We start from the raw sequence: 19,246 nt of genomic DNA on the forward strand, positions 1-19,246 counted from the left end.
CACCCCACTAAATATCGTGTCTTGCCTACCTCTACCTCACACAATACGCTCTCAAAATCATTTGTCCTGCTTCCTTCCAAAGCCTTCCCTTTTAGAGGACATAGTTCGTCACTTATCATAAGCAGTACCCCACCACCACGCTTTCCTCTCCTATCCTGACGAAAAATGCTATACCCAGCAACTTCTATTCCTGTTATTATATCCCCTTCTGTCAACCACGTGTCAGTGATTCCAATAATCTTTGGCCAGGCTGATGCTATCTGCACCACCAATTCCTCTCCCTTACTCCGGATACTCCTGGCATTAGTATAAAGCACATAAATGCCACTGTTTCTCTACCCAGCATTATCCCTTCTAGACTCCACTGGGCTCAGTGTTACCTCACATCGTCTCCCTTCTCCCAAGTATCCATTCCCACAAGAGGCCACTCCTGCTATCATCCTCCCTGGGACACACTGACTCATTCAGAACAGCAATTTCTTCAGATGCCTACGTCCTTTCTCATTCAAATGTAAGCAGTCTCTCGCATACAATTCCTCTCTTTCCTGAAATGCACTCTAAGCATCCACATATACCAGTCCTCTCTTGTCACACATTCTCGCTATTATGCCATTCAATATCACCGCTCTTCTGCTCAGCTCATCATTATCATACCTAGGCAACACGCACACTATTTTTCCTCTCTCTGTCTTCTTCCATACAGCTTCAAGCAAAAATCTCATATCTCTCGCTGCCCGACTTACATTACCACTCAAGTTATTTGTTCCTACCATCACAATCATCTCTTCCACCCTTTCACCTCTCTTAATTGCCATAGCCACCCTTTCTATTGTTCCTCCTGGCAAACACTCCTCACTCATCTTATCTTGAACACCACGGATCATTGAGTCACCATACATTATACCTCTTACCATTCCCTCTCTCCTATTGTTTCCATTCTCTCGTCTTTCATTTCCATGGGTCTCTCTCATTCCCTCTCCTCTACTGCTATTCTCTCTTCTAGCATGCATTCCCATACCTCTCTCCCCTACTGTTTCCATTCTCTCCTCTTCTAGCACTCCCATACATCTCTCTCATTCCATCTCTCCTACCGTTTCCATTCTCTCCTCTTCTAGCACTTCCATATCGCTCTCTCATTCCCTCTCTTCTACTGTTTCCATTCTTTCCTCCTCTAGCCCCCATACCTCTCACTCATACTCCCAAAATTCTCTCTCTCCCCTACTCTGAATCGCCTTGCATTTATCTCTTCCATTCTCCTAATCTTATCTTTCATACTTCTGCTCTCATTCACAAAACATTCCACCTCCTCTTTCAGCTCATCTATCTCCCTCTGCAGGTCAGTCACTCTTAATCTAAATTCACTCTCCCAAAAAAAACAATCTCCTAAACTTTCACAGTCACTCACACCTTCCACACTATTTTCTCATTCATATATATATTTTTTTCATTTTTTTCATTCTCTCCTATCAAAAAAACCATTGGGTCTGTCCGGGATTATAACATCAACAAACTAAATTATAAAAAAACATGTTTATTAACTGGCTTATATTTTGCTGGATTTCAAAGTTAACTGTAATTATATGTTACAGTCAACACATGACAATGAATAAGTGAAACAATTCAAATTTTAATGGACAAAAGATCTAAAGTCCTAATTTGTTGCCCTGTAATGTTGTTTCCAAAAAAAAAAAAAGAAGCATTACAAGTATGTAGGATTTGATCTTAAGATAACAGAATCACAAATTTTTGGCAAATTAATGCAGCTGTACTTGTTCAGGTTAGGAGAATGCTTCATAGCCATGGTTGACTAAAAATAATCTTTCTGGCCTGTAATGACTTCTGTATAGCCCACTGGATCAGATGGAAGAAAACCAGTGTTCTATACAGAAGTCATTGGATTACTGGATTGGAAGGCAATAGATTATAAAATATTCACTTGGATTAAAAAATCACAGATATAATAAAAAAAGGTATATATGGGAAATGTGAGTCTGCAAGATTTAAGGTAACCATTGGCATTCTTATTCAATATTTACATTAATGACATTGGGAAGGATTTGGCAGGTGACATACAGCTGTTTGCTGATGATGCAAGGATGGGCAGGGTACATATTGCAGCTGGAATCAAGAGCATATGAAAATTACTATCAGTTCAATGTTAGCAAATGTGAAGTCATACATTCTGGTGTAATGTGCTAGCTAATCAGTGAGATTATGTTAGAAGAAAGTGATAAGGCTAGGGAACTTGGACTTTCAATAGACAAGAAGTTGAAATTTAAGGATTATTCAGCAGTGCAATCATCCTCTGAGTTGAACAACTCAGAGGATGATTGCACTGCTGAATAATCCTTGACATGTAAAGATAAGGAAGTCATTTTGCCTCTTTACAAAGTCTTGATATGACTTCACTTGGACTGTTGTGTGCAGATCTGGTCTCCTGGTTTCTGTGGTGATGCCAATAAAGAAGAGAGAGTGTGCAATGGTGAGCGTTAAAGATGATATAGGGATTGTGGAATATGCATTATAAAGACAGATTGAGTTGAGGACTGCAGGTGCTAGCAAACAGGAGAAAGAGGGGTTATATGATTGAGACTTACAAATTTCGGAAAGCGTCATACAGGACGCCAGTAAATGGAATTTTTCATTTTATGAAGGGAATGAGCAAGATTTTTCTCTCATAGACTAGAGTTGTGAGTAACTGGAATGGATTCCCTTTGGAGGCAGTGAGTGTAGGCAGTATGAGTGAATTCACAAAAAAAGTATAACCTGTGTAAGTGATATGTATTCTCCCTAGATGAGATCCTGATTCCCTGATTCTTGATATGACTTCACTTGGACTGTTGTGTGCAGATCTGGTCTCCTGGTTTCTGTGGTGATGCCAATAAAGAAGAGAGAGTGTGCAATGGTGAACGTTAAAGATGATATAGGGATTGTGGAATATGGAATATCACTTAATAATAATAATAATATTTATAAAGAGCCAATAGGCTTCATTTCGGCAATGTAAACATTATTTCTCCACCTTTGCTACAAGTTGCCCTAGTTTGTACTACGTACTTGGACAATGTGCTTTAGCTTACGCTAGTAGTCGTCGATACTTTTATTGTTACTATATTCGGCATGAAACTCTTTGATTCCGATCTTTGAGTTTCTTATTCGGTTTTAAAACAATGTATCAGATCCCACGGCCATATATGCACTGAGATTCCACAATATTTGAATTACTCCCAATTCACCTCTATTCCCATGTCAGTTCCAGTCACATCTGTCACACCAATATCCTAAATTGGACAACAGACTCTTGCAAAGTGGTCACTCAGTAACTCAACTATTTTTTCAGTTCCCATCACCTGATTACCATCTGCACTTGGCAAATTTATCTGTCCAGAGTTCTTTACTTATCTGTCCTTGTTTACTTATCACACAGCAAAAGAATCTTTGGGATTTCCTCTGACCTGCTCAGCTAATTTCCTTCCCCTAATCTGATTTTGCCTTTTTTACCATGCTGGAAACTGAAACCTTTCTTACCTGAGCCTTGTGCTGCTCACAACCTTGTTGATCACCTTTCTCCTTATATACCCTCTAAAACATTTTTTTTTTTTATTTTCCAGCTCTTACTTAATGATACTGCTCATCCATCTGGCTCCTACCTAATTTATCCTCTTGGCAATGGGTATACAATCTGAAATTAGTTTTTACAGATACCTCATGACCACCTCCACACACTGTTAACATCCATTCTAACAAGCCACGGCCATGCTTCAAGCTGCTATCTGAGCTTATCATTACCATCCATCCTGTAATTCCACATTTAACAACCTCCCAATGCAAGACCTCTCTGATCACTCTCCCTGATTGGAAGCAATGTTATGAACCTTAGTTTTGGACAGATCTTTAGATCACATAACTAGCTCCAACAAATTTATATTCTACATCCCCTCCATCACATGCTGTTTCAAGTAATTACCTCTTGCTGTATAAATTCCATTTGCTTCCTGGAATATCATCTTTTCACCTTCCAATCTACTTTTCTATAGTTGAAATCTGTAACAATCATTATGCACTCACTATGCTAATTTGCTGATTCATGTCTTCCCCATCATCATTTGTATCCCCTGGAACAACCAACTGTATATTTTGTCCAATAGGCTTTTATCTCATACCAGATTATCGCAAATGAACTGCCATTCACAGCCTATCTTCTTCATCTTCTACTCTTTTTGGCTGCAATTCATCTGGTATTATCAGTCCCCCCCCACACACACCATCCCATATTCCATCCCTTCTGAAAATGTTACATCCCTCACATTCTATCCCTGCAACTGCATTATCTGCTCTTAACCCAAGTCTCACTAATATCCATAGTTTTGGCAATATCGTACTAACCAACACCCAAAAAAACACCTCCCTCTTATGTCTGATACATCTAGCATTAAAATACATAAACTTTGGCATCTCCTTCAGCCCCCAACCACATTTACACACCTTGTATTGACTACCCCATTCCATTTTGTTGCTTTAAAGACTACAATCCGCATGTTTTAGTCATTCTCACTTACCTACCTCATGGGTACCTGCAACAAACTCACCTGCTTTGATAAAAGCTAATAGACTGAGTTTTCCCCAACTTTGCGCTTCACACTCTCAGTGAACAAAGCTTTTTCTAGGCAGCTAACTCTGAATCCCTTTAAGTGCAGTCCAACAGTATATACATGGATGATATAATCACGTAATAACAAGAAAGATATTTATTGAACCAAATATTTCGGTCTGGAAATAGCAGACCATCTTCAGTGGTATTACAAGAACAGTTTAAAAAATACAAGCTAGAATACTAACAATAGATAGTTAAAATTAGAACGCGCCGCGTGATGTTATATCACTAAGTATGAAACAGAATATTTTGAAGTAGAAACATGATTGAATTTGCTATTAAAAAAAAAATAATAATAATTAATGAGAAATCTTGATTAGACTTTCCCAGATTTTTGATATAGATATACAGTCATTACGATTCAGGTTGGGGCAATGGAGCAAGGCCTCCACGCTTTCCTTGAACAAACGTTTGAACCTATAACTGGATCTATGTAAGAGGAGAGTCCTGAACCAAAGGATGCTGTGGTCAGTTTCAATCCCGTGTTGAGCCAATCCAGACTTTTCAGGTTTGTTGTGAAGAATGGATGATTGATGTTCTTGGATTCTTTTTTCAAGAGAACGTCCAGTTTGGCCAAAATAAGAGAGATCACAGTTGCAGAATTTGATAAACTCCAGGAAGAGATAAAGTTGAGCATTTGTCTTTAGGAGAAGGAAAATGAGAAGACAATTTGTTAATAGGTGAATACGTAGTTGTTAAATCATATTTCTTTAAAATTCTTGTGATAGGTTCTGAAATACAGCAGATATAAGGAATAGGCACTCGATGTATTGAAACTTTGTTGTTTTGTGGAGGATTATAAGAATTGAGAAGACGTTGAGTACTTTTTTCAGAAAAGTCATTGTGTTTCATGTGTTGTTGGATAGTAGAAAGTTCTTTCTGTAGATAATCAAAAGTAGAACAATTAGTTTTGGCTCTTCTGATGAGGCATTTTATAATTCCTATTTTTTGACATGGATGATGGGCTGATTCTTTAAGAATATAACGACCTGTGAATGTTGGTTTCCTGTATACTGTAGTTGTAAGAATATTTGAAGTTGATCGGATGAGGAGAACGTCTAAAAAAGATAACTGATTGCTTTCTTCTAATTCCATAGTAAACTTTATGCGATGATGCAAGGAATTAATACTGTTTAAAAAGGAAGGTAAAGCATTTTTGCTTGTGAGGCCAAATAGTAAATATGTCATCTATATATCTTATCCAAAAAGATGGTCGAGGGAAGATAGATACGAAGAGGACTTTTTCTAAATGTTCTAAATAAAAGTTGGCTAAAGCTGGAGAAAGAGGACTTCCCATGGCCGTTCCTTTTACTTGGCTATAAAATTTGTTTTGACATACGAAATATCCAGAATGTATTACGAAATCAAATAGCTTTATAATATCTTGAGGAAAGATGTCAGCAAGAAATTTTAAAGTTTCCTTGAGAGGTACATTAGTATATAAAGATTCTATATCAAAACTAACCATAAGATCTGTAGGTGGTAATGAGACATTTTTTAATTTTTCTAAAAAATCTGAGGAGTTTTTTAAAAAAGAATTAGAGTTGCCAATGTAAGATTTCAATAATTTAGCTAGATATTTGGCTATATGGTAAGTAGGAGAATCAATACAATCTACTATTGGACAAAGAGGATAGTCAATCTTATGGATTTTTGGAAGGCCATAAAATCTAGGAGGTCTTGCAAAATGAGTTTTAAGTCTTTCAATTGTCTTTATCCAAACTGATGACTTCATCTAAGAGAGAATTTAATTTCTTTAGTTGTCTGTTGGTTGGATTCCAATCAATTTCTTGATATTGGAGCGATCTCAAAGTAAAAGAGAAAGTTTTCTTCTGTAATTTGCTGAGTCCATAACTACTGTTGCTTTTCCCTTGTCAGCTTTAGTGATAATGAGGTGATTATTTTTTCTCAAGGACTGTAAAGATTTCATTTCAGAAGGAGATATTTTGGAAGGAGGAAGTTTAGCCTTAAGTAGAGATTAAGCGACTTCTAGGCAAAGAGCATTAGCTTTATCACTGGTTAGATGATTAAGATTCCTTTCAATGTTAACTAGGAAATCTATATACGGTATTTTATTTGGAACAATAGAAAATTCATGTCCTTTTATTATTATTATTATTGTTCCGGGAATCTCCAAGGAGTCGACAGACTCATCGAGGGAGGCCCTAACATCATGTCAAGAACAACTATTCAACATTCACACAGTATCTATCATACCTTGCCTTGAACTCATTCACGGTCGTAGCACCCACAACAGACTCTGGAAGCTTATTCCACTCATTCACCACTCTCCAAGTAAAAAACCTAGCTCTAACACCCTTGTCAACCATGCTCTTGCCCAGCTTCCATGCATGGCCCCTAGTCATATTTTCAAATATATCTTCTGGATCAATCTTATAAAAACCCTTAAGTAATTTGAATGTCTCAATCATATCACCCCTCCTTCGCCTATCGTCATATTTTGACAGGATGAGGGTTTCGCTTTTAGTCAAAGGATGTCCGGATATATTTACGATCCAATTATCTGGAGTTATGAATGGCTTGGATTGTCTGGACGAAAGAATTTCATATTTACGGTTAAGATGTTGACTTATTTATGGTTAGTTTTGATATAGAATCTTTATATACTAATGTACCTCTCAAGGAAACTTTAAAATTACTTGCTGACATCTTCCCTCAAGATATTATAAAACTATTCGATTTCGTAATACATTCTGGATATTTCATATGTGAAAACAAATTTTATAGCCAAGTAGAAGGAACAGCTGGGAAGTCCTCTTTCTCCAGCTTTAGCCAACTTTTATTTAGAACATTTAGAAAAAGTCCTCTTCGCATCTATTTTCCCTCAACCATCTTTTTGGGTAAGATATATAGATGACATATTTACTATTTTGCCTCACAGCAAAAACGCTTTACCTTCCTTTTTAAACAGTATTAATTCCTTGCATCATCGCATAAAGTTTACTATGGAATTAGAAGAAAACAATCAGTTATCTTTTTTAGACGTTCTCCTCATCCGATCAACTTCAAATATTCTTACAACTACAGTATACAGGAAACCAACATTCACAGGTCGTTATATTCTTAAAGAATCAGCCCATCATCCATGTCAAAAAACAGGAATTATAAAATGCCTCATCAGAAGAGCCAAAACTAATTGTTCTACTTTTGATTATCTACAGAAAGAACTTTCTACTATCCAACAACACAAGAAACTCAATGGCTTTTCTGAAAAAAGTAATCAACGTCTTCTCAATTCTTATAATCCTCCACAAAACAACAAAATTTCAATACGTCGAGTGCCTATTCCTTATATCTCCGGTATTTCAGAACTTATCGTAAGAATTTTAAAGAAATATGATTTAACAACTATGTATTCACCTATTAACAAATTGTCTTCTCATTTTCCTTCTCCTAAAGACAAATGCTCAACTTTATCTCTTCCTGGTGTTTATCAAATTCTGCAACTGTGATCTCTCTTATTTTGGACAGACTGGACGTTCTCTTGAAAAAAGAATCCAAGAACATCAATCATCCATTCTTCACAACAAACCTGAAAAGTCTGGATTGGCTCAACACGGGATTGAAACTGACCACAGCATCCTTTGGTCCAGGACTCGCCTCTTACATAGATCCCGTTATAGGTTCAAACGTTTGTTCAAGGAAAGCGTGGAGGCCTTGCTCCATCGCCCCAACCTGAATCGTAATGACTGTATATCTATATCAAAAATCTGGGAGAGTCTAATCAAGATTACTCATTAATTAATTGTTTTGTTTTTTTTTAATAGCAAATTCAATCATGTTTCTACATCAAAATATTTCGTTTCATACTTAGTGATATAACATTGTGCGGCGTGTTCTAATTTTAACGATCTATTGTTAGTATTCTAGCTTGTATTTTTTAAACCATTCTTGTAATACCACTGAAGATGGTCTGCTATTTCCAGACCGAAATATTTGGTTAAATAAATATCTTTCTTGTAATTATATCATTCAGTCTTATGTCGCAAGTATCCTTGAAACAACAAGTATATACATGCTATACATGTCCATCTGCCTATCAAATTTGGTCACTTCTCACCCTCCTCACAAGTTTCATTTGTAATTTCCAGGGATGGTCCCATGTCCTTGTTCCTTCTCCTAGTTTTACCATACAAATGTTCACCCTGTGTCAATTTTATAACTACCGCTCAACAGTTTTAATGTCTCAATCATCACCTTTTCATCATCTATCCATCAAACTGCAATCCACATGTCCATCTGCATTTCTGTTATCTCCTTCTGTACTCTCTCTCCAAGATATGATCTGATCAGACTTTCATACAAATGAATTAACCACTCTTCTATCTCTGCTGGTCAATGTTCCTCTCCATATTGCAGCAATCCTCTGGGTTGCCTTCGGCACCTTCCTGGTATCTCCAGTAAACTTGAAATTTCTATTGATTATCGCCCCAGGATTCCTTGCTTCCTTCATTCCTCTAGGCTAGGCTGAATACTCCATTAATAGAGTATTCAGCCTCCCATGGATGGATCCCAAATTTCAAGATCTTACAGTTAGTTGTACTAAGCTGATGTCTCCATTCCTTTGCCCATCTATCCAACTTATTCAGATCCTTCTAACAATTGCCAATAACCCTTCCCAACTTCTCATTACCTGAAACAACTAAATATTCCCTGCAAATCACTGACAATGTCACTGTTATGAATGTTAAATAAAAAGGTCCCAGTACTGAACTCTATTCATTTCAGACAAATTATGGAAACTACAATCATGTTAGAAATAATTACTTTAATTTCCTGACATTTCGACCTTCATATTAAGGTCTTTATCATCTGGTGTATACACACACACACACACACACACACACACACACACACACACACATATATATATATATATATACAGAGACAAGCTATATTACATTTCAAACAGTATGCCAAAGAGACAATGATTTGATCAACTGTTATTCTACTGGCTTGACCTCTAGTGAAAAAAAAAAAAAAAAAAGAAGTTATATTCCATTTATAATATCATCAGAGAACAAATTCATATTGATAGTTTTATTAGAGCAAAAGTGGTGTCCTAAATTAACATGAGAGTTGTTATATTAGAGTTAAGATCCTATTAATAATTCACTCTTAGACAAAAGGTTATGTAGGTATAATAAATATGTGCCTTCCATATTCTTGAGATTTTTAGACCATCATTATTGTTAAGATTAGGGTGGTTGATAAGAATTTCACAGGCCTCCTTAAATTTATGTTCATACCATTTGGTGTGGTGTAAAAAACAGGTGCCTTTCCAGTCAATTCTTAGAGTATTCGGGGCATGATCAGAAAGGCTGGTTTTACCATAGTTATTAAATTTAATGTGCCATTTATGTTCCTTTTTTCAGATAAGAACTGTGCATCCTGTTTCACCTATATAGGGCAAATTACAGGTGCAATGAATACAATATACTCCAGGGTGGGCCAGCAGAGGAAGCTGATCCTTGAATGAGTTGAATAAGTTCATTAATTTTGCAGGAGGTTTAAAGGTGGCATTAAGGTTGTATTTCTTTAGTATTCTTTTTATATTATCTGATATCTCTTTAACGTATGGAATGGTTACAGTTTTATGGTAATTTAGTTTATTTTTGTTTTTAAGTGAGGTCTTGTGAAGAATTTTGTCAACAGTATTTTGGCTGTAGCCATTTTTCAGAAAGGTATTGCTGATAACTTCCACTTCTTTGACAAAGCACTCAGGTATTTATCAGATGACTATGTGCTGTATAAATGGTGAGTAAATGGGACACTCATTTGAGAAGGACTAGATGAATTGCTTTCGCTGTACAGCTCTGCCTAAAATCAGGATTAACTGAAGCATTTTTAGACCAAGCAATTTTGGACTTTTTCCTATTGCAACTAGCTATGAATATGTTCTGGTGAGACGGACACCTGCAGCACCCGGCTGTGGTCAGTGTTCGTGAAGTTTTCTCTCGAAAATACATACTTTTTAGCCACAGCAAAATAGAAAAACACATCAGTAAACACACAAACTAACAGACATAAGGTACTTGCTTCACAAACAGAAGACTACTGGGCTTAAAATCGGAACAATCCAGTTGAATTTGCACATACATATAATATAGCTCATTTTTGCTCTTTCTGCAACTGTTTCAATCATTCTGCATTCTTTTTTTAGCCATACAGTAACTCTAGTGGAATTGAATTACGTTGGGCGAAACACAAATGAGCCATGTCGTTCAGCCATGATAGGTGGATTGAGAATGCAGGGGTTCATGGTTTTAAGAGTTTCTTATGGTTTCTCTTATGTTCAGTTTTGTGGGGCAGTGGTACCTCAGCAGTTGTTGTAAACCACAGTCTTGTGAAGGGACATACAGGATCTAGTGGAAAGCTGAAGGAACAGAATGGAGGGAAGCCATTTCTTTGAATCCCGAAGATATGAGGATGGGTGAGTGCGTGTGTATCTGAGTGATTCAAATAGTGTAGTTTCATGGCTCATAAAATCCATGATGTTGGGTATACAAAAGAAAGTCTAGGGTTACTCTGCATAGGCTTTTTATTTTTATATCTTTATTTTTTTTTTTCATTCCAGAATTAGTCGATCTGGCACATAGTTTTTTTCCGAAATAAATTTGGTTTTTTCATCCCTCAACTCATGAAAATCGATGACAGTACATTAAAAAGCACATTCAAATAAATAAACAAGTGAAGACAAGCAAACGCTGCTTCTACTGTAGTGGCAGGATGTGGCACTTCACTGAAATTCGACAATAGAAGAAGATGCTGGCTGTCTACTGATTTCCAGGTGGAAATAAAAGTGTAGAGCCTCCATAGATAAGTCAGTGTAGAAGAAGCTCTTTGGTCGGAAAGACCTGGGTTCGATTCCCATCAGTGATGCAAGGAGCCTTTTATCTGATCTCTTTCGACCAAAGGTGAGTTAGCCGGTCTCATATGGAAGTAGAGTGTTTTTTCACCGGAAACTGGAGTTTTTCGTCCTCCAGAACAGGCAAACCGGCCCTGTGAACACACATGGATTACAGTCATGAATGCATCCCAGCCATATACCAGTCCTAAGCCTGGATAAAATGGGGGGGGGGGGGAAGCAATGATGAACTACCCTGCAAAAATCTCACTAGGAATACTTTGTGGGGAATGCCTACAAAGTCACCTACGGATGGAAAAGACTGAAAGGGAAAATCAGTCAGTCATATGCCGTAACTCAAATATCAGCTTAAAATGTAGCACACTATCAACTTCCTTTGTGAAACTAAAAAAAAAAAAGACAAAATATCCTTTCCTCCTTATTGACAATTCCTGTTTCTTAATTATAAAAGGCAAGCAAATTACTGAAACAAGGGGCCCTCTCCTCTATAATAATAATAATATACAAAATGGCACATGTGTGGAGTCACTGGATCGATCACGAGAGGTATCTCTAACCATACACACATATAAGATTCTTTTTTTTTTAACTGAAAGGAATAAAAATATATAGTATTTAAAACACTTTATGATGTTAAATGCTCTAAGTTTATTTACTCTCTATAATGTATAATATATCTAAAATTTTATCCATTTATTATTCTAATTAATAAAAATACATTATTATGTAGTATAAAAACATTCAGATTTTCTAAACTGATGTTTAGAAAATCTGATGTTTCATGCCATTTAAAAAGATGAAAATTTATTAGCAAACCTGCAAGTGCTCTGATTCTCTTTTCAGCAATAGTTTTTCTTTTTGCTCTCTTTTCTTTCAGTTCTATATCATTGGCTTTTTCCCCTCCTACAATTTGATCTTGTAATTCTTGCAACCTAGTTAAAAAGCATAAATAATTACTAGAAAATGATAACGTATAGCTTTAATTATTGTTATTATTACTCTTGTCTCCTTCATTATATAAAGAAACACATTATTGATATTTGCTGTGCCTTCTCCATTTTATAAATATACATCATTAGAGGTCCACTAAGCATCAGAAAGTGTACCATACCACTCAAACTCATTTACCATTTAACCACACTGCATGGTTCAGAAAGCCAGGACAGAGGGACAAATTCAAGATGGAGTAGAGCTCTCATAGTAGCCATATATAAAACAGGAAATAAAATGAATGTGAGAATTACAGAGGTATTTCTCTACTGAATGTTCCTGGTAAGATATATGCAAGTATACTTGAGAAACGGTACACTTGCATATACCATTTCTCAGGTATACGGAGAAGTATACATTTCTTAACGTATACTTCTCAAGTATACTCGAGAATTGTGGACTGTGGAAGAGAAGCTTGGTGAAAAACAAGCTGGATTCAGGCCAAATTCAGGCTATCAGGATCAGATTTTCACTTTACGACAGATAGTTCAGAAATCATGAGAATATAACAAAACTCTATATTTAAGTTTTGTAGACAAGGTGCCAAGAGAAACAAAAGCTATTCAAAATGCTACAGTTATATGGTGTCAATGGGGCATTATATCAAGTCTTTATTTGAGTTGTGAGTCAGCAGTTAGAATTGAAGATAGTACAGGAAGATGGTATAATGTTAAATCTGGAGTCAGATTTAACCAGACAAGGATGTACATTATCCCCTCTGTTATTCATTATCTATATGGATCACATTATGAAGGAAAGTGGTATTAAACCTGATATCAAAATTGGAGATGTTAATCTCAGCCCTTTGCTTTATGCAGATGATGTTGTACTTTCAAATAAATCCACTACAAGCCTGCAAAATTCTCTGACTAAAGTGAATAACTGTTGTAATAGATATAGTATGAAGGTCAGCATTTAAAAGACAAAGACAATGAAAACAGGCGGAAACATTGAAAATATCAACTGCATTGTGAATGGAGGCTTATAGAACAAGTACAACATTTCAGCTACTTAGGCACGATTTTTAGTGAAGATGGTAAATTAAATATGGAAATAGACAATAGAATCAAAACACTAAATTAGTTGTATATAAGACAGTATTCAAGCCAATTTTAACTTATGGATCTGAGAGCTGGGTCAGAAGTAAAACACTTGACCAAAGACTAGAGACTGCAGATATGAGAGTCCTGACAAAGATCAGGGGCATGAATAGATGACATCAATGGCAATATCGTATTACAAATGTGGATATTAGGACAGAACTCGAATTGTCAGCATCCAGGAATGTGTTAGCAGAGCTGATCTCAGGTGGTATGGTCACTTAAACAGAATGGGAGAGGAAAGATTAGCAAAACAAGTGTTCTCTGCCAGGTTGGCAGGAAAGCTCCAGAAGAAGACCAAGATATAATTGAATTGATATAGTAAAAAGTGTCTTAGAAGATAGAAATATAAAATCTGATAATGTTGGAGTCTTGACAGGTAACAGACTAATTTGGAAGAAAAAAATTGTCGCGAAACCACTCATCACAATATTAATTTCTGTGGAATAAAGAAATGTTGCCGTCTGTATTAACAAAAGAGGGTGATAGATGGCGTATATGGACTGATGTGCCAGAGTGTCACGTGACTAAACGCAAGCTTATTTCGGTGCGCCTACGAGCCGCGACCAGTCGTCGAAATGGAAGCATCCTCGGAACAGCGTTATGCAATTAAATTTTGTGTGCGTTTGCAAAAATCGGCATCGGACACTTTTAACATGATACGCAAAGCTTTTCACGATGAAGCAACGTCAACGGCAAGTGTTTTTCGCTGGCATAAAACTTTTAAGGAAAGAAGGCAAAATGTGGAAGATCTTGAATGTGAGGAAAGACCTTCAACATCCATCAAGAGACAATGATCAACACAGCAGTGATTATCATCAAGGAGAATTGCAGAATTACAGTACGCCAGCTGCATGTTGTCCTGAATATTTCTGTGGGAAGTGTTCACTTAATCATGGCTGAACATTTGGGACTGAAACGTGTTTGCACCCAATGGATTCCCAAACTCTTGAAACCAGAGCAAATGCAGCATCGAGTGGATGTGTGCACAGAATGGAAAGAAAGACTGAAACAAGAAGGCGACAACTTCTTAAAACGCATCATTACAGCAGATGAAGTTTTGTTGTATCATGATGACCCTACAATGAAACAACAAAGCAGTGAATGGAAGCATCCGTCTTCGCCTATCCCCAAGAAAGCAAAAACTGTAAAATCGGCTGGTAAAGTTATGACCATAATGTTTTTTTGACTATGAAGGCATTGTTTACCAACACGCTGTAGAACCCGGGAATACTGTAAACGGCTCATACTATGCGGATGTTTTACGGACAATGGTATAGCACGTCAAAAGGAAGCGTCCATTGCTGAAGAATGGCTTCTTATTGCACCACGATAATGCAAGGCCACATATTGCTGGTTGTGTAGTAGACGTTTTGCAGAAGCACAACATAGATATCCTACCACACTCTCCATACAGTCCTGATCTCGCACTGTGCGATTTCTGGCTGTTTCCTCAGCTCAAGAAACCACTAAGAGGCCACCATTTTGAAAGCAACAAAGCATGTGTAAAAGCTGCGAAGGCGGTTTTGAAAGAACTAAAAAAAAAAACGGATTTTCACATGTGTTTAAGAAGTGGACGCAACGTTGGGACAAATGCATCGCGTCTCATGGTAGTTACTTCGAAAAATGCCATGTAAATGATGACGATTAAAGGTAATCTGTTTTCTGTATAAATATAGTCTTATAACTTATTGAACAGCCTCCGTAGATAGGAAGTTAGTAATAATGTAATTTTTCATTATCTTTATGATAATGAAAAATTATAGAAAAATGTATAGAAAAGCAAAAGGAAGAAATGTAGTACTATCATATCCTGTACACCTCTTGAGGGTATATATCAGGAATTTGATGATGATCACACTGTTGCCATATACACTAATTGTTTGTTCAACTTCCCTGTTTATTTTATCAACTGGAGGGACTGTTCCCAGAACATAGTTTAACGAGTGATGCGAACATGAGATCTGAGAAAGTAAGAGGTGAAGTGAAAGATTGGGAGAGAGAGAGAGAGGAAAAACTGGTGAACTGATGTGAGTGTAAAGATAATAATAATGTGAGAGATGATGATGAGAGAACAAGAATACAAGATGGACAAGGAAATTGGGAAATTGGGGTAGAAAGAAATACATGGTATATGTTGGAAATAGAAGAGAATGTATGGGATAGCAGCATGGGAATGAGATGGCTGCAATGTAAAGACAGTAGTTGAGTCTGAGGAGACATATAGGGAAAGTGGTGATAAAGGCCATGAGCAGGTGAGGAAATCACAACCAATGGCACAGGTTGGAGAACTGATTACAGACCTAAAAGTGAATTGCAATGTTTATTTACAAACATTAAGAGCATCAGAAATAAGGATGATGAAACAGTTTAGCGGCCTGAGTTTATTCACTCCAAAACTGTCAGAATAAGTGAAACACAGTTGGATAGAGATGGTATCATGACAAGAATAGACAGTGAAGGATATGCCATAAAGGAATAGTGGTAATGGTTTTTTAGGCAGTATGGTGTTAAATGGAGACTGACAGGAAGTGATATTTATTCAGATGTCATTATATGCCAAGAAATGTGAACAGTTATGACAAAGAAAATTATAAGTAAATTTGGTTAATGAACAAAGGAGGGTGATTTTAATTATTAGCATAATGGAGTAAGAGACAGCATTCTGGAATAAGGAAAATTAATTTCTTGAGAGACAACTATCTTAGGCATGACAGAGGATGCATGAAGAATCATTTCATCAGCATATGTGATTGTGAGTAGGGTGTCACATTTCCCTTAAGTTGATGAGCATGACCATGAGGTGATTACCTGAGTGATGGTAAGCCATATGAAAACTTCTGTGAGGAAAGGATATATGAAGAACTACATGGCCAGTGACTATGAGAAGATAAGGAGACAGCAGGGAATGAGGAAATAAGTGGAAAGTAGTAAATGAGGAAATAAGTGGAAAGTAGTAAATGAAGCTTGGGAACTGAATAAGTGATATTTAACAATATCAATGTGTGAATGTATTCTGAAGATCAAAAGACAAAAAAATCTGGAAAATGGAATACCATGGAGGAAGAACAAGATAAATAATGGTAATAATCAGTTGCATGAGGCATATACAGAGCAGATGAGGAAGGCAATGCAGTTGGTAAGGACAACAAAACTGCAGTATAAGTAAAAATTAGCAAATCATGCCAAGAAAAATCCTAGTGATTTTCTGATATGTAGCAAGTAAAAGGAAGAAAGAACAATTATGGTAGAATGATACTAATGGATAAACAGCAGAGTGGTAACTGCTGCAGAGGATATAGATAAAATATTCAGTGAACAATTCATCAGGGCTTTTCATCCTCATCAGTGTGAAATGATGAGAAGATCAACAAGTGCAGAGGAAATGGGAAAGGATGGCTTACTTGTAATCACACAGAAGGTATATGAGGAATTAAGTAAGTGTGATGACTATAAGATAATAGAATTTGACGACATATCACCACATGTCTTAAGGGAATGTTCGAGAGTTTGTGACAGCCTTTGCATACCAGTTTAACAAGAGTCTTGCAATAGCACAAGTCTCTGAGTAGAAAGAAGGTAAAACTATTTTGCTTCACAAAGGTGGTAATAAGGGTGTTGCTACAAATTACAGGTCAGTCTGATGTTGTTGTTAAGTATTGGAGAGATTACAAAGAACTAGGATACAGAAATGGGTTGATAATAGAGTATTCTCTATAACTATTACATTGATTTGTTAAAGGAAATCAAGTTTTACAAATTTGCTTATGGACTATTTAACAAAGTGATAACACTGGGCAGGGGGAGGAGGAGATGCATATACAGTGACATATTTTGATTTTGAAATCTCCTGATAGATTACCACATGACCAGCTAGTAACTACGAGGGTGGTCTGAAAATTTCTCAGCCTTGACCATAGACGGCAACATTATTGGCAAGATTTTTTTTTTCTAAGTTGGTACATCTGTCATATGCATACATGTGAAATTGCAAGTCAATCTATCAGACCACTTTGTTTTATACAGCTGTCTGAAGCAAAAGTGTTGTCTGTATCCCTTGAAATGGGTAAAATTGAATATTGTGCAGTTATAAAATTCTTAGTAAAAGAAGGTTTGATGTAAAAAGAAGTTCATAAAAGTTTATGGTCACTCTTCTCCTTCGTTTTCAACAATTAAGAAATGGGCTGCCAAGTTTAAACATGGCCATACCAGCATTGAAGATGATCCACGTGGAGGACATCCAAAAAGTGTAACAACACCAGAAATCATTTATCAAGTGCACGATATGGTATTGAATGATCGGCGAGTCAAAGTGCATGAAATTGCTGAGACTATAGGCATTTCAAAAGAATATGTAGGATATATTTTGCATGAACAATTGCAAATGAAAAAGCTTTGCGCAAAATGGGTACTGGGCTTGCTCAAAGCAGATCAAAAATGCACTTGCATGAAAATCTCTGAACAGTGCTTGGATCATTTTAACAAGAATAAAACTGATTTTGTGAGTCGATTTATTACTATGGTTGAGACTTGGATTCATCATTTCACATCAGAATCCAAACAGCAGTCAAAACAGTGGAGAGAAGTTGGTTGTTCAGCACCAAAGAAGACAAAGTCAGTTCCATCAGCAGGAAAGGTCATGGCATCAGTGTTTTGGGATGCTAAAGGCATTTATTAATTATCTTGAAAAGGGTAAAACAATAACTGGGGAATATTATTCCAATCTTTTAACTAGACTAGGTCTTTTCTCATGAAAAAATTTGTGAAAAAAGATCCAGTTTGCAGAAGAAAAAAATCACCTTTCATCAGGATAATGCCCTTACTCAAAAAGGTGTTTTGGCAATGGGAAAATTAATGGATCTGCACTATAAATTGTTGGAATATTCACCCTATTCCCCAGATTTGGCTCCCTCTGACTTCTGTCCCTTCCCAAAACTAAAACTCTTCATTGCTGGTCAGCATTTTTCTTCAAATCAAGAGGTGATTGCAGGGGGTATTTTGCAGATCTTACTGAGAACCACTACAGGGATGGGATAATGGTGCTGCAGCATCGCTGGAATAAACATATTCCAGTGATAGAATATGTTTATATGTCTTAAGGGAGATTATGTTAAAAAATAAAAATAATTTTGAAATTATAAATTTGTTTTTTCATTTTTAGGCTGAGAACGTTTCAGACCACTCTCATAAATTGAAACAGATGGGATTGCATCACAGACAAGTGAAGTAAATAGTTGATTGGCTGTCAGAATGGTATCAGCAAGTTGTATGTGGGTGTGTGTGTGGGGGGAGAAATATCCTGAAATAAGAAATCACTAGTGGTGTACTGCAGGGGTCTGGGATTTGGGGCCATTGTTGTTCAACTTATATATTAATGTCATTGAGACGGGTTTAAATGGACATATGCAACTGTTTGCAGATGATGCAAAATTCAGGTGACAATGAGGAGTCAAGGAGATATCGTGTCTTAAAGGAAGACTTGAATAGACTCATGAGTGGGCAAGTGACTGGAAATATCAGTTCATAGTTGCTAAGTGTGAGGTTCTGCAATTTGGTAAGAAATGATGTGATTCAAAGTATACGCTCAGCAGGGAAATTTTGAAAGCGGTAGAG

The 19,246-nt window shown here is 36.6% G+C and overlaps 1 protein-coding gene across 1 annotated transcript in view; it reads right to left on the bottom strand.

The window, feature by feature from the left end:
- Positions 1 to 19,246, bottom strand: part of Kif3C (Kinesin family member 3C) — a 685,271-nt gene that overhangs the window by 273,463 nt on the left and 392,562 nt on the right. The window contains exon 11 of the mRNA XM_090406914.1: positions 12,360 to 12,475. Within this exon, the coding sequence (XP_090263040.1) occupies positions 12,360 to 12,475 (116 nt within the window). The remainder of the gene's footprint in view (positions 1 to 12,359; positions 12,476 to 19,246) is intronic.

This window comes from Typopeltis vanoorti, chromosome 17 (assembly GCF_054136105.1).
Source record: "Typopeltis vanoorti isolate ZY-2024b chromosome 17, IOZ_Tvanoo_1.0, whole genome shotgun sequence".
NCBI lineage: Eukaryota > Metazoa > Arthropoda > Arachnida > Uropygi > Thelyphonidae > Typopeltis > Typopeltis vanoorti.